This window comes from Chelonia mydas, chromosome 2 (genome assembly GCF_015237465.2).
Source record: "Chelonia mydas isolate rCheMyd1 chromosome 2, rCheMyd1.pri.v2, whole genome shotgun sequence".
Lineage (NCBI taxonomy): Eukaryota > Metazoa > Chordata > Testudines > Cheloniidae > Chelonia > Chelonia mydas.
Window position 1 is genome coordinate 16,684,457 of NC_057850.1, and position 15,144 is coordinate 16,699,600.

At 45.5% G+C, this 15,144-nt stretch overlaps 1 protein-coding gene across 1 annotated transcript in view; it reads left to right on the forward strand.

Moving 5' to 3' along the window:
• The window catches only part of KCNQ3 (potassium voltage-gated channel subfamily Q member 3), a 273,320-nt gene that overhangs the window by 208,038 nt on the left and 50,138 nt on the right, over window positions 1-15,144 (forward strand). The window contains exons 2-4 of the mRNA XM_037892000.2: window positions 10,155-10,245; window positions 11,714-11,840; window positions 14,664-14,836. Of these exons, the coding sequence (XP_037747928.1) occupies window positions 10,155-10,245; window positions 11,714-11,840; window positions 14,664-14,836 (391 nt within the window). The remainder of the gene's footprint in view (window positions 1-10,154; window positions 10,246-11,713; window positions 11,841-14,663; window positions 14,837-15,144) is intronic.

The window sequence follows — 15,144 nt, forward strand, 5'->3', positions numbered from 1 at the left end:
TGTATTAGTTGCAAGCAAACAGAGAGACAGTAAGCCAGTGGGCAGCCACCCTAAAAATAAAGCCCCAAACTACAGTTCAGTTCAAGTCCCCTTCCTCAGAGCCAGCTCTATTAACACAAACAAAATTCAAAAACAAGAGCAAAGCAACTCAGATGGTTACACCGATCAGAGGCCATTCCAGCTGTCAGCAAGCTGTGGAGGGAGAAGATTAACCAACCCCAGGTAACTAGCATAATAGCAGCTTCACCTTTGCTTTTATAGCCCCACTCCCGATCATCCATGTGATAAGCAGGGCACCTAAGTGTCTCCTTGTAACCCATGCACGCTGGGACTTAAGGAGAATCTTTAAAGCTTGTCCCAGTGACATGATACAGAAGGAGGCTATTGCACAGATTGCCTTTTTCTTTCAAGGCTGCAAACATTGGAATAAGAAATGGCAGCTTTTCTGAACTTGTGTCACAGGAAACCAAACAAATTAGTCAGACCGCTCTTAGGAAAAGGTTGCCTAGTGCTGAAAATCCAGAAGGCTGTGTGACAGGGTCAGGCCAGATGGCTACAGGAGAGTGATAGAAGGCAGATATATTAGCCCCAGGTTGAGTAGTTCCCTTTCCCTGGGTAAGGCAACAGGGAAGGTTCCAGAACAATCAGGAACTTTCTGGAAACACTTAAGACAGACAGGCTGATTCGAACACCTGCAGCCAATCAAGGAGTTGCTAGAATCAATTAAGGCTGGCTAATCAGGGCACCTGGGTTTAAAAAGGAGCTCACTTCAGTTTTTGGTGTGCGTATGAGGAGCTGGGAGCAAGAGGCACTAGGAGCTGAGAGTGAGAACGCATACTGTTGGAGGACTAAGGTGTACAAGCATTATCAGACACCAGGAGGAAGGTCCTATGGTGAGGATAAAGAAGGTGTTGAGAGGAGGCCATGGGGAAGTAGCCCAGGGAGTTGTATCTGTCACACAGCTGTTCCAGGAGGCACTGTAGACAGCTGCATTCCACAGGGCCCTGGGCTAGAACCCGGAGTAGAGGGCGGGCCCGGGTTCCCCCCAAACCTCCCAACTCCTAGTCAGACACGGGAGGAGTTGATCTGGACTGTGGGTTCACGAAAATGGCCAAACTGAGGGCTGCCGTGAATCTCCGAGGCAAGCAAATCCGCCACTAAGCGCAAGACCCACCAAGGTAGAGGAGGAACTTTGTCACAGCTGGCATTTGCGCAACCTGATACTGCTGACCCAGCACATTTAGAGCCAGCTTGTCAGACTCTCTGGGGATGCCTGCAGTGGTGTTGCTTTGGACACTGAAGCAAAGAGCTTTTAAGAATGTGTCTGAAGGAGAGGGACGAGGAGGAGGCCTTGCTTACTAGCTGCTGCCTCTTTGCTTGTACATGAAGGGAACAGAGAGAAAATCTTCTACTTCAAAAACTGCTCTTATGGAATTGCCTTTAAATGGCCCCCGCTTTGAAGTACAGATTTCTTCATGATGCTACAAATTCTTGCTCTCTTCCTAGAAGGAGAGAGGTTTTTTCCCCCCCTTAGGAAAATGGGAACAAAAACAATTGTAATGAACTCCTGGCAATGCAGAATCTAAGGGCAAAAGACCACAAGCTTCCAAGGTGACTTGCAGGATTAGCCACTGTAGAAAACTAGTGTAGAATTGCAGGATTAGCCATTGTAGAAAACTAGACTAGCTCTGTTGATTAGAGAGATAAGGTGGATGAGGTAATATCTTTCATAGGACCAGCTTCTGCTGGTAAGAGAGACAAGCTCTTACACAGAAATTTTCTGAAGAGCTTGTAAGCTTGTCTCTCTCACCAACAGCAGTTGGTCCCATAAAAGAGATTACCTCACCCACCCGGTCTCTGTAATATCCTGTGGCCAATACTGGTGATGACAATCACGACTACTTCCTTGTTAATGCCAAACACACACATGCTAATTTGATTGTTCCTCTGTAGTTTAACCCCGAAAGGTCTTTGACTCTAGAATCTGGGGGTTTTTTACATTAATTGTATGTGCACTGATGCCTTGGCTTGAGTCTTCTGCGGAGACTGATTATTGCACCTCTGGATCTAAAACCACGAGCTTCTAACGGCTCGACCAGGTGCATTAGCTTTGAGGCAGTAGTAAATTTATAAACCACTATATGTGATCTAGCCACTAGAGGGGGACAAAAAGCACAGTGTTAGACGTAGGGTTTGCAAGATTAGATTTTACTCTATAAAGGTCGGAAAATGTTTATGTCAATGGGTACACTGAAATCAACAACAACAAAAATTTGATAACAGCAGGAGTACAGCCTGCCCTGCACTTACACCTGCAGGGTTCAGGTGTCAGTGGCCCTGCAGCAGGGCAGGGGGCCTTCTGCAGCCCCGTTGTCGTGGACCTGCTCTCTCTCACTCACTAGCTGGGAGTGCAGGGGGTCTCTGCTCTGCCCTGCCAGGACCTGCTCAGAGTCCCTGCAGGCACAATGTACAGTGGGGGCGCTGCAGTCCTGGCAGGGTAGAGCAAAGACACCCGGCCAAGACTGCAAGAAGGAGGAGGATGAGCCCCCAGCTGGAGCCATTCAGCAGTGGGGTGTCCTCCTATGTGGTGGTGGGGGGGGAGGTTCATCCAAACTGCTGACACTCTGCAGAAACTTTAATTAAAATAGATAAAAATAAAAATCTATTTTTCCATCAAAATTAAATATAATAATAATTGGATTCTTCCAGGCCTAGACATGTGCTAGCCTATTGTTGCTGAATGACCCAGAGGACTGGTAAGGAAACTGAGCCTTCCACTTCTAGGGTCAGTAATAATCAAAAACCAATGGGTGGGGCAGCATGGTCTGGAACAGGGGTAGTCAGTTGTTTTTTGTCAAGGTCCAAATTTCTTGGTCAAGGTATAGTCAAGGGACTCCAGAGAAACATTTTTCACATTGCAATAACAATAATATTAATGATAATAATAAGTAAATAAAAAGATTTTGCGGTCTGTTCAAAAGTGTTCGGTGGTCCAGATTTGGCCTGCGGCCCACCTAGTGACTACCTCTGGTCTGGAGGAATGAATGCAGAGCTGGGTCTTCAGATGTGGCTTTCAGCAAATCTTTTCACCCTTTTGGTTGAGTTTTCCATTGGAGAGGGATATGGCTCCCAGCCTGCTCTAATAGGGCATGGTATGGATTCATGAGTTAATGTTTTTAGGGGCTCTGTATAAAAGCCAACTATTGTCATTACATATCAGCGGTTCAGTGAGACATATCCAATGAGCTGGTGTTCATATTTCATGCCTCCACCTCACTAGCATCTTTGTTGGCATTCTCAGAAAAAAGGCTGAGGATCATATGGGCATCAATGCAGCTCTCCTATATCACATGGGGCGGGGGAGAGCTTTGTCCAGGTCCCTGTGGGGGCACATGAATGAGGCACCTGAATAGCAATGTCACTTCCTATGCTGTGCCTGTCTACTGGCTAGAGTGCACTTCTATTTCCTGGGCTGTCAGGCTGGCACCTCTACTCCACACTGGTTCCACGTCCCACTGGTGACATTGGCTGGCAACTCCTCCATAGAACTGTGAGCACGGTGTGTGGTTGGCATGGTTCATCAACGCCACAGACACATGACCCTTTTGCAGAGAGAGGGAGTCCCTGGTGCATGCCTACCTGCCATACTCCAGATTAGTTTAGGCTGCATTTCTCCTCACATCTTTTCCTCTAGGCACACGCCATCTGTGGCGTCACCAAGTTGTAAGATTTCCCCTTCGGCCTCCTCCTGACACTGGCCAAGATGGCCATCCATCTGTCCAGGAGGAAACTCAGAGAGGATGTTTTCTGGGACCTTTCATGCATCTGGGAAGAGCTCTTCTCAGTAGCATCCATTGACATCTTGGACTGTCTCAGGACAGCAGGCATTATCCAGAGTTCTCTTCTTGGTGTCCCCCCTCTAGATCCCTCATTTTGACCCTGTGACATGTATCCCTTCCCTGTTTTTTTCATTTCTTATGCCCCCATGATCTGTTGATTGCTGGGTTCTGTAACTCCTCCCTCACCTGTATGGGTGCGACTTTTCTTGCTTTGATGGGCTTTGCCCATCAATCCCATTTATTAAGTAGGCCGGCTTCTGTTGAGTTGAGTGCTCTTGCAGGGCTGGGCCCTTAAGTAAAAACTTTCTGCAAAAGTAACTTCCCTGAATATTTTCTATATATATCATTAAACCTTTCATTATCTTAGTAACTTAAAGGAGAGGTGAGGTGATCTAGGGCCAGATCCTCAGCAGGTGTCAATAGAGCTGCACCAATTTACTTAATTAGAACTGCAGTAATTGATGTCACCTGAGGATGTGACCCCAAGTCTCTGAATGGAGCCCTGCAGAGATTGTCCTGTTTGAAGAGGACTACATTAATGTGAACTAGGAACCTTTTAATACGCACCCATAGCGTCCTCACAGACAAGTTAAAAGGCAGCACTTTAGTGCATTTTGCGATTTACACCCCGATAATCCAAAGTGCAGGGCAGTATAGACAAGCCCTAATGTGAGCCATGTGCATCAGGGAGCAGAACGTTGGTGTTGTTTGTGCCTCTGGCCTCTTAATTTTCTTCTTTCTGTGAAAGGAGTCTCTCCACTGGAGCCCCTCCTTGTGGCCAGGCATAGCCGCTCTCCCCCCATCTCACAACCCCTGCCAGTGGCCACTCTGGTGGTCCACCTCTGCATGGGCCTCTGATTATGTCACAATTTAGGCCCATCCCTTCTGGGGTAACAGAGTCTAACTCAGGGATCGGCAACCTTTGGCACGTGGCCCATCAGGGAAATCCGCTAATGGGCCGGGACGGTTTGTTTACCTGTAGCGTCCGCAGGTTCGGCCGATCGCAGCTCCCACTGGCTGCGGTTCGCCGTTCCAGGCCAATGGGGGCTTTGGGAAGCGGCTGCCAGCACATCCCTCAGTCCACGCCATTTCCCACAGCCCCCATTGCCCTAGAACAGCGAACTGCGGCCAGTGGGAGCTGCAATTGGCTGAACCTGTGGCTGCTGCAGGTAAACAAACTGTCCCGGCCCGCCAGCAGATTTCCCTGATGGACCACATGCCAAAGGTTGCCGATCCTTGGTCTAACTATAAGGTGATGAGTCTCTCCTGTGCTGGGCTCCAGCCAAACTGCAAGCCAGGAACCGGTCTGGTAATTCCAGGGCAGGTATATAAGCCTCAATGGAGGAATAGCAACTCTAGGGCAGCGATTCTCAACCCGCGGCCCAGTTAGCATACAACATGCTAAACGCCACAGGACCCGCGGCGGGGTCTGGGCAGCTGGCTGCCGCCCAGGCCAGCATGGCGCAGTATGGGGTCCCTGCAGGGTCCGGGGTCCTGACTGTCCCCCGATCCCCCCTCAGCAGGGTCTGGCCAGCCAGCAGGGATCAGGGGTCCCCTTACAGCAGGGTCCAGGGTCAGGGTCCCTGCCTTCCGCTCCACACCCAGCTCTCCACTCCTGCCCTCACTCTGTGGAGGGGTCTCTGGGTGGAGGGCATTGAGCATAGGGGGTTGTGGGGGAGGTTAGGTGGGGGGCCCTGTGGTTCTCAACCTGTGGCCCAGGTAACATTTTGTGAGCCACATATGCGGCCCACAATGATAAATAGGTTGAGAACCGCTGCTCTAGGGCTTGGAACTCTTGCCTGCCTGACAGTGGTAACAGACTTCCCAAGCCTTGCTGTCGCTCTAGCCCTGTTCCTAGTCCTGCTCTCACTCCATTGACTCGATTCTGGCTCTGACCCCTGGCACCAACCACTAGGCCCAGCTGCCACAGCTCCAACCACTAGCCATGATCATCCCCATCATGGTTTCTGACATCAACAAATAAAAGTCCAGTGTGCTTATATCTCAACCCAGGGCCCTATGGTTCTTCCATTCCCTTGGCTCAGGGCTTCCAATGTCCTTATCCCCTTATCTCAGGGTGAGGGCTTCACACCACTTTCTCTGTTGGCTGGTAGGTGAACCCAGGCCTTCCCCATACACCAGGTTCCAGTCCAGGGTCCCTATAGCCAGCAGCCAAGGTCTGCTCCACAAAATTCCTTGATGCTGCATCCCTGGACCTCTTCCTACCCAGATTTTCTCAGCCCTTCTCCCCACAACCTCTAAATTCTGCCTTGTCTCACGCCAGGTCTCACAGGGTTCTCCCCAGGAAGCCCCCAGTAGAATCTCGAAGTACCAATTTCCAACCTTCTCAGGCTTGACTTTTCATCCCCCTCTGCTGTGGTTTCCCCTGCTTTGTTCCTTAACTGAACACTTCCCAGGGCTCTCTCCCTGGACATCCAAATCGTGCCCTTCTTTCAGGGCACACCACCAGAGCCTTCTCCATCCTAGTGACTGCTCTATGCCTCCCCTCCTCTCTGCCAGCCTCCTCTACTCAGGGTAGGATCCTAGGGCTTATTCTCCCCCTGAGTTTTCTCCCCACAACCTCTCTAGTCACAAAGAGGGACTGCAAAGTTCTTTCCTCTCCTCCCTACAGTCCCTTTCTTTCTTCTTTTCTTTTCCTGTCATTTTATGGCTCAGCAGCCTCAGCATGTGAGGCTATGACTGTCACCTACCACAGTTTTTACATAATCAAAAGCTTATGTCCGCTCACCCTGTCCTGCATCCTTTAAAAATACACTGTAATTCTTTTTTAATGCTACCCCACTTTCCCTGTTCTCTCACCAGTCCTTTCAGACTATATTCTTTCACCTTGATGCATCTCAGTTCTTCATAAAGAGAATCTTTCTTTTTGCATAATTCTCCCTGCGTTGCCACAGCAGATGGTCAACTGTTTCTTTAACTTTGCATGTTTCGCATAACCCATTTTTGTGCACATTTAGTAGATATAAATTACCATTTAGGCCACAGTGGCCTGTTAGCACTGTAAATATAGGTTTCAGAGTAACAGCCGTGTTAGTCTGTATTCGCAAAAAGAAAAGGAGTACTTGTGGCACCTTAGAGACTAACCAATTTATTTGAGCATGAGCTTTCGTGAGCTACAGCTCACTTCACCGATGAAGTGAGCTGTAGCTCACGAAAGCTCATGCTCAAATAAATTGGTTAGTCTCTAAGGTGCCACAAGTACTCCTTTTCTTTTTACTGTAAATATAGTTATGGTGCTTCTTCTGTCATAACTGGGAAGTATAACATTATCCTTAAGTCTAGGACATATCTCATAGAACCGTCGTCCTTTTTCCTCTTTGCACTCTCTTCATAGTTAAGAACAATATTTTGTCATTCCTGCTCTCTGAGTTTCCCTTACTGATTGCTGTTATACTCAAAGAGTCAGACAGGATAGCAGTTGTAGCTTGGCATACGTTCCTTAGCCAGGTCAGTGCCAACAGTATGCCCGTGTATTCGGCTGTTATAATGGCCACCAAATTGGATAGTCTCATAGATCTCTTAATTCCAAATTCAGGGATACAAAAGGCCATTCCCGCACTACCAGTGTTGTCATCTTTAGGTCTGTCAATACAGAATGGACAATGCTGATCCCATTTGCCATATATAAACTCATACATTTTATTCGTCATTGTTATGCTGTCTGGAGTGGTTCACAATCATGTGTGCCAGCCACAGGGCAGACTGTTAAAAAGCAGGGCAGAAACCCCAAACTGCTTCTAAACTCTATAATTAGATTTCACCAGCCCTGTCACAAGTGTGAACTCCTAAAGCACACTAACAGTCTTACCATGGAGTCACAGATGGTCCCCTTGGGCATTCCAGTCTTTCTTGCCACTCAGGCAAGCTGGAGTATGTGATAGATGGTCACTTACGCCAAAAAAAATCACAATAATATTCAGATTGCTCCCAGTCCCACAGGACCAGTCACGTACCCCAGGTGACTTGTACTCAGATGGCAAACCAAGGCCAACACCTGTAGCCAATCCTGTAATTAACTAAAGATAAGAAATGAGAATTATTTACAAGATTAAGCAGGTAAGCATACACATACAAGTGAGGTACAATCTTAAATTCAAAATGTAATTGAAGTTTCTATAATAAGCAAGCTTTTATGTCCTTTGGGACTAACCCATGCTAAGCAGCTTGGGGATCTCTTGCTTATGTCTAGGAATCCTTGCCCCTCAGAGGTCAGACAGCATAAAGAGGCCTCCATTTCTTCTGCTTAGGATTTTTATTCCCCCCTTTCCCTTGAGTCCAAGCTGATGGGACAGATGCTCCTGGACGTAACGTATTCGTGGTGGGGCGGGGGAGGGGGGGAGAGCAGTCGACAAAGTCTCTACTCCACAGTGGCCCATTTGGATTCAATAGTCTTTCCTGGTGGGCAGGAGCTAACACTTCTTGGGGTAAACTAGTATTTCACACTGGGTAATGCTTCTCCCCTGACTGTGGGGAATTTATAGTCTTAAATATTTGTATAACATTACCTTATAACATGGGATGCAAATATTATAGGTAGGGTTAATACATGCAGCATCCTACAAGCATTCCATAAAGTCTAAACACATGGTTGTAACGCTAGCATCTCTTTTGATAATGCTAACATACAGGTGCGCCACACTGGTTTCCAGCTATGCGATTGTAAGTGTTCAGTGAGGCCTAGGGACCTTGGCATGAGCCGGCACCTGGTCTGCCAGCATCACAATCATATCTGATGGCTCTGCTTTTTCCTTTATCTTATCATATAATTCCAAATTCACAACTGAAGAGACAACTGTCCAGGTATAGTTTGACTGCTCATGACTGAAGATTTCAATCTCTCTCAGTCCTTCCTTTTCACTCACTTTCCACTCCCTCCCATCTTTTGACCCTGTTAGCATGTGGGAGTAGGTGACATCCAGTTACATCTGATCTATTTACTTCCCAACCATCTTCATATATTTGTTTAGTATTCTTATCTTCACTGTTTCCATTAATCTTAGCCCAAAAGGTTAAATGTAACAATTTCATCCTTAAACATATAGTAGCTCCCTGCTTCACACACAATGGTGCTGTAACATTTTACCACATGGGATTAACCAGTGCTTGGGCGTGGATCAGCTCTAGTTCTTTAACTGTTAATTTCAAAGATGAAGATTTCAAAGGCTTGCCTCAATAATCTATAACTGCTTTTATTAGTGCCCTATTCAGCATCATCAGTGAGTTCTTATCTCTTGTTCCCAGCAATACTTTTAAGCAGATTCATCCTCTTTTTACATTTACACTGGATATTAACTATTTGACCCTTCCAAATTAGTTTATCAAACACAAGTCCTAAGAATGTAAAGTTTTGAACTGGCTGAATTTTCTCTGCATAGAAATGGAGGTTCCATGCTTCCCCAATCTTTCTTTCTGTGAAGATCCAGTCCCTTTCTGCTCTCTACTTGCTCTATTTTTTTATATTAACCACCTAGCTTCTTCTGCAGCTTGCCTTCAACATTAATTAAGCCTCAGCCACCCTCCAGGTGCAGCCAGTTAGCATAGCTGACCTCTGAGGCCCATATTAACCCTTTCAAAGCCTAAGTGAGTTACACACCCCATTATATCTGCATTACAAAAAAAGGAGAGCACTAAAATTTTCAGTGCAAACAAGGGTTTGTGAATTATTAATGCCTTCATGGGTTTTTGACCTCCTTTGTAAAGTTCTTTGAGATCTGCTGATAAAAAGCACTAGATGATATTATTGGTGCCAAAATGTTAATTGCACAGAAATGTTAATTTAATGTTTCTTGGCTTTCAGTACATGCCAAGTGGGTTTGCTTTATTGTTACTGCAATGCCATTTTATTAGTAATGATTATTCTATGCATTTCTAAAGTGTCCATCATGGTGGTAACACCTGAACACTCTGCATAAGGCAAATCCTTTATGCAGGAGGTAATACCCACAAATGGAACATCTCAATGAGATGCTCTCCTCCTTCCACAGCGTCAGTGATAGAATGACTATCTTTACCTTTCCCATATTGTGAACCACTTTTCCGTGCCAGGACCCTCAAACTCTGGGGTAGAGCCAGGGTCCTCTTCCCACTTAACAATATGGGAAGGGAAGAGTAGTCTTGACCCTAACACTGCCTGTGGCTCCCCCAGGTTCAGAACCCTTGATCCCAGTGACATTCCATCTCCCTCTGATCATGGATGGGGATCCCTTTAAGGCCTCTGTGGGTTTTTTTAAACCAGCTCTTTTTAAGTGGATACAGTGGTAACGATGCCCAATTTCTCCTTTTATGTTAATCCAGATTTCTGATAGTTCTGGGGTGTTTGATCTTAGCTGTCCTAACAACTTTCAAGGAATATGAAACTGTTTCAGGAGACTGGCTGCTGCTGTTGGTAAGTAGACTGGGACTGCAATGTCATACTGTTAACGTTCTTGGATTAAATTCAGCAGTGATGAAAACTCATTACCGCTGGTGACCATACACTCTTCAGGGTCCCAGACTCACTGCAGGGCAGGTTTATGTAGACTGCAAGAAGTCCATAGTATTTACTGAGGCACCTCCCCACATCCCTCCTAGGCTGGGGTTCTGGAATAGGCGTGGTAGGTCACTTAGGTCTCTCTCAAGCTGCCCAGTCTGGGCCAGTAGTCCATTTATAATCAGGCAAAGAAAAGTAATCCCAAAACAAACTCAGTAGTCCTGAGCAAGGCCTACTTCCCACAGCAGGCTCTGGTAGGCTGTGGCCTTTGCAGGGCCCTGGGCTGTTCCTTTTCCTCAAGGAGCAAAGAATAGGAGGTCTGTTCTCCTCCCGACCAACCAGCACATGAGCTCTCCTCCTCCCCTTTTAAGTGCCCCTTCATTACCTGACAGCAAGTGCAGGTGTGGCTGGGCAAGGCTGAGTGGGCCCACAGCAGCTCATTAACCCTTGAGGGCTCAATGGGGGGGTTGGTATACCCCATCACACTATGTGATTTAGTAGCCTGTGTGCAAAAAGCTGATGGTCTTCAAGCAGTGACTGTGTTTTTGTGTACCGCTGAATGCCTGAGGTATTGTCAGCACTTGGTAGATTATAACAACCCCGGGACTAGGAGGAAATAGTGGATGGGGAAAACTTTTTAGATCCTATAATTTTAGGATGGGATTTTCAATAACACCCAATCAATGTTGGCCTAATTCTGCTCCCACTGAGGTAATTGGTAAAACTCCCATTGACTTTAGTGGAAGCAGAGTTAGGCAACGACACTATGTCTAGAGACTCAATGCCAGTTATTTCAGACAGTAATGGCAAAATTTTACATGCTTCATTATGACCAGTAAAGAGATTTGATTTAAAAATTAGTTTACCAGTGATTTACGGGCATGATCTGCAACAACTCTAAGAGATTAGGAGGAGCTCATGTTTGACTATTCATCTCAGAGATGGGTCTAAACCAAAACTCTGCTCCCAATTCACCCAAACACTGGTAAATATGAATCTCATTCCAGATTCCAATTTCCCAGCTCTGGTCTATCTGTATACATTTCAAAAAGCACAGATTATTTGTACATGTACTATAGGGACATTCAGGGTCAGATTTTCAAAAGGGCTCAGCTCCCATCTAGGGACCTAAATGAAGTGGACACATTATCAGAAGTGCTCAGCACCCAGTTACTCCCTTTGAAAACAATGGAGAATTCCCCCTCTTTCATCGCTGAGAACAATGGGAGATGCCGCATGCTGAGCTTTTTTGAAAATCTGGCTATATATATATATAAAATCATAGACACGTGCACACACTGTTTGATCCAGCAAGCAATGCATGTCCAGAATTCTTGCAAGCCTTGTTACGTGTCTAAGAATATAATTTGTGTTTTTGATACAGGAAACATTTGCCATTTTCATCTTTGGAGCAGAGTTTGCCTTAAGAATCTGGGCTGCTGGGTGTTGCTGTCGCTATAAAGGATGGAAGGGGAGGCTCAAATTTGCCAGGAAGCCTTTGTGTATGTTGGGTAAGCACAAACTCTTTGATTGTTCTCCATATGTCTATCCTTTTCTGTTCTGAGTCAGATGTGGTTGATGTCTAAAACCCCATGAATGACAAGTACAAAGGCCCAGCATGCTAAGAGTTCTGCACTGTTTAGAAAGAATTATAAAGTACCTGAAAACCTGGATTCACTTGAGAACAGTGTTCATGGTTTGACAGAGAGTTGGAATTGGATACTTACTGCAGAATCTGCTCAGGTGTTCTGCAGGATCTCAACAACTTTAATTCATACACTGTTATAGTTTGAAAAATCACTGTAAAATGGCGCATCTTTACTGAACATATCTGTTCCCTTTGTATCTTTGAGTTGTGTCTGCTTACTTTATTGACACAAACAAGCTCTTACTGCAGTGTGGTCTAATGAGCACTGAAGTAGGAGTCACGAAATCTATGCCCAACTCTGTTGTATGATCTTGGGCCAGTCACTTCTCTCTCTGTGTCTCTGTTTCCTCCACCCTGCCTTGTTGGTCTTGGCTGTTTAGAAATATAAGCTCTGCAAGGCAGGGGCTGGGACTCATATTTTTGTGCAACACTTTGCACGATAAGGTCTCAGTAATGGCCTTCAGGTGCTATTGTAATACAAATCAATAATAATACTCGTATTACTATTTAAGGGCCAGTATAGCTTTGGGTATGCAAGCTGGGGTTTGTTCTGTCTCATGTATAATCATTAAAATTGTCATCTAAATTCTAAGCACAGACTCTTTATTGATGGCAATGTAAGGAGTGAGAAGAGCTCAGTTGCATATTTAAAATTCTGGATTAGAAAAATCATCTCTTGATTTGTAAATGACTCCAACTTGTTATGGAATTATTCCGAGAGAATGAGTAAGAAACTGACATGGTGTCATTTCAGACACTTTGATTCTAAATACATTTGAAAGACGCAGTGGCTAAGAGCCCTGAGAATGTTTCTGACATAATTGCTACCTATTTCCACTGGGATAATTATGGTCTCATAAAGGTCCATAAATTATAAAAAAGCAATCTGCATTTCAGACCTCTTTAATTGATCAATAAATTGGTCCTGTCTCACCCACAAAAATAAACAGCACTGGCCTTAAGAGGTTAACCTGGACAGCCAACCAAATTGCCAAAAACTAGGGGGCACCAGTAGAAAGAGGGGCTTCTTGTTCCCTAACCACTATGTTTTGGTATTCCTGTTTTCACTATTTTCCACTTACGGAATATTTATCCTCTGGTTTGTTTGTCCTTCTGATTCATTAACCTGTATTTTTCAAGACTGACTCTCATGTTATTTTTTGCCCCTTTCTCTAAACCAACTCAGAATGTGTCCCATATCAAATATGAGCTGTGTAGATTATCTGGGTCCCAGACTGGTTCTGTCAGTGCCACAAGCTGTGTTTGACTCACAGGTGCCTGTTTAATTGGCTAGGGACAGAGTTCATAAGTGGGTTTCAGATCTTTGCTGCGGATTTTACAGCACAAACAAATGGAATGAAGCAGCAGATGATGGTGTGACATTGCACCCTATATTCATCCTAGTGGTATGATTATAATACAATTATGACATAATTATGATGCATTTTATACAAGATATGTCATGTGAGGTGTCACTGGAAAAGTTACAATTTGCTGAATGTGATTATTGTAGTGGTAGGCATGTATCGTTTTTGTATCTGGAGTTATGAATATTGACTATGTGTCTGTATTTCAAATATGGTTACACTTGGGTGACACCCACTAAGCAACATGATCCCAGTCTAGAGCGCTGATTGTGAGGGGCCTATTCAAGGTAATGAGGACATTAAGGGAAACTATTGGCCTTGGGAGAAGCTTAGCCCCCACCTGGTGAGCCTTCCTGAGACCGCTTCAGACAGCCTCTGGATAATGGCTGCGAAGACTCAGCAAGGCGTGCAAGGGCATGTGACCAGACCACATGACACAACTCCATTTTGGTACCTTCATTTTTCCACAAACTGGGCTAGGACCTTAGCTTGGAGCAAAGGGTTTCCACCATATGGAGAAACTATAAAAGGTGGGGAGTGACATCATGATTTGTCTTCACTCCCCCACAACTCAACCCCTGGAAGAACCTCTGACAGACAAAGACTTGAAATGGGGGAGGGAACCAAGGCTGCACAGCAAATGCAGCCTGTGCCTCAAGAATCTGAAAACCTGCTTCTGTCATCAGTCAGGGTGAGATGTTGTTGATTGCAATCCTGTCTAGTATATCGGGCTTAGTTGGCATTTTTGTTTAATTTCCTAGGTAACCTGCTTTGATCTGTTTATCACTTATAATCATTTAAAATCTATCTTTCTGTAGTTAATAGACTTGTTTTATGTTTTATCTTAACCAGTGTGTTTTAAGTGAAGTGGTTGGGAAAATCTCAGCTCAGCTAGCAAAGGCTTGGTGCATATCTTTCCCATATCAAGGGGGAAGCAAACTATATTAATGAGCTGGTGTTGTACAGATCCCTGTGCAGTGCAAGATGGTATAATTTTGGGTTTATACTCCAGCAGGGGTGCAAAGCTGGGGAGTGGGGAAATCGGCTGGTGTTCCGTTGTTGATCTACCAGTGGCTTAGGTAAAGCACTCAGGTAATTCAGTTGGGTGTGTGGCACCATCTGCTATCGTGTTGGGTGATAACAGTCCCTGGAGAGGCTGGCTGTGTATCATCAGCAGAGCAGTGTGAGAAAGACCAACCCAGCTGAATTATTAGGGGGCACAGTGGTTCCAACAGCTCCCAGACTGCACCCCGGGGGTACAACCCATCACAGATGAGTCCACTTTTTGATCAGGCTTTGTTCTCCTTTATGCTGTGCAGATATCTTCGTGTTGATTGCCTCTGTGCCAGTGGTAGCTGTTGGGAACCAGGGCAATGTTCTGGCAACATCGCTCAGAAGTCTGCGCTTCCTTCAGATCTTGCGAATGCTCCGAATGGACAGGAGGGGAGGCACGTGGAAGCTTTTGGGATCAGCTATTTGTGCACATAGCAAAGTAAGTGAGGAGTTCACAGGATTAATCTGAGTTATGGGGAAAAAACCAAAAGCAGAGGCAGATCAGACACTTGAGGAGAGTATTGCCTAGTGTTTAGAGCAGCAGAGTGGTAGTCAAGACCCTTGAGTACTATTCCCAGTTCTTCCACAGATAAGCTCTGTAACCCTAGCCAATTCTCTTACCCTCTTGGGGTCCTGTGAGATTAAATTAATCAGGGCTTGATACTGCACTGTTGAAGCCAATGGACATTTTGGGCTTGACTTCAAAAGGAGTTGGATCGTGCCCTTATTCATAAAGCATGTCAAGCT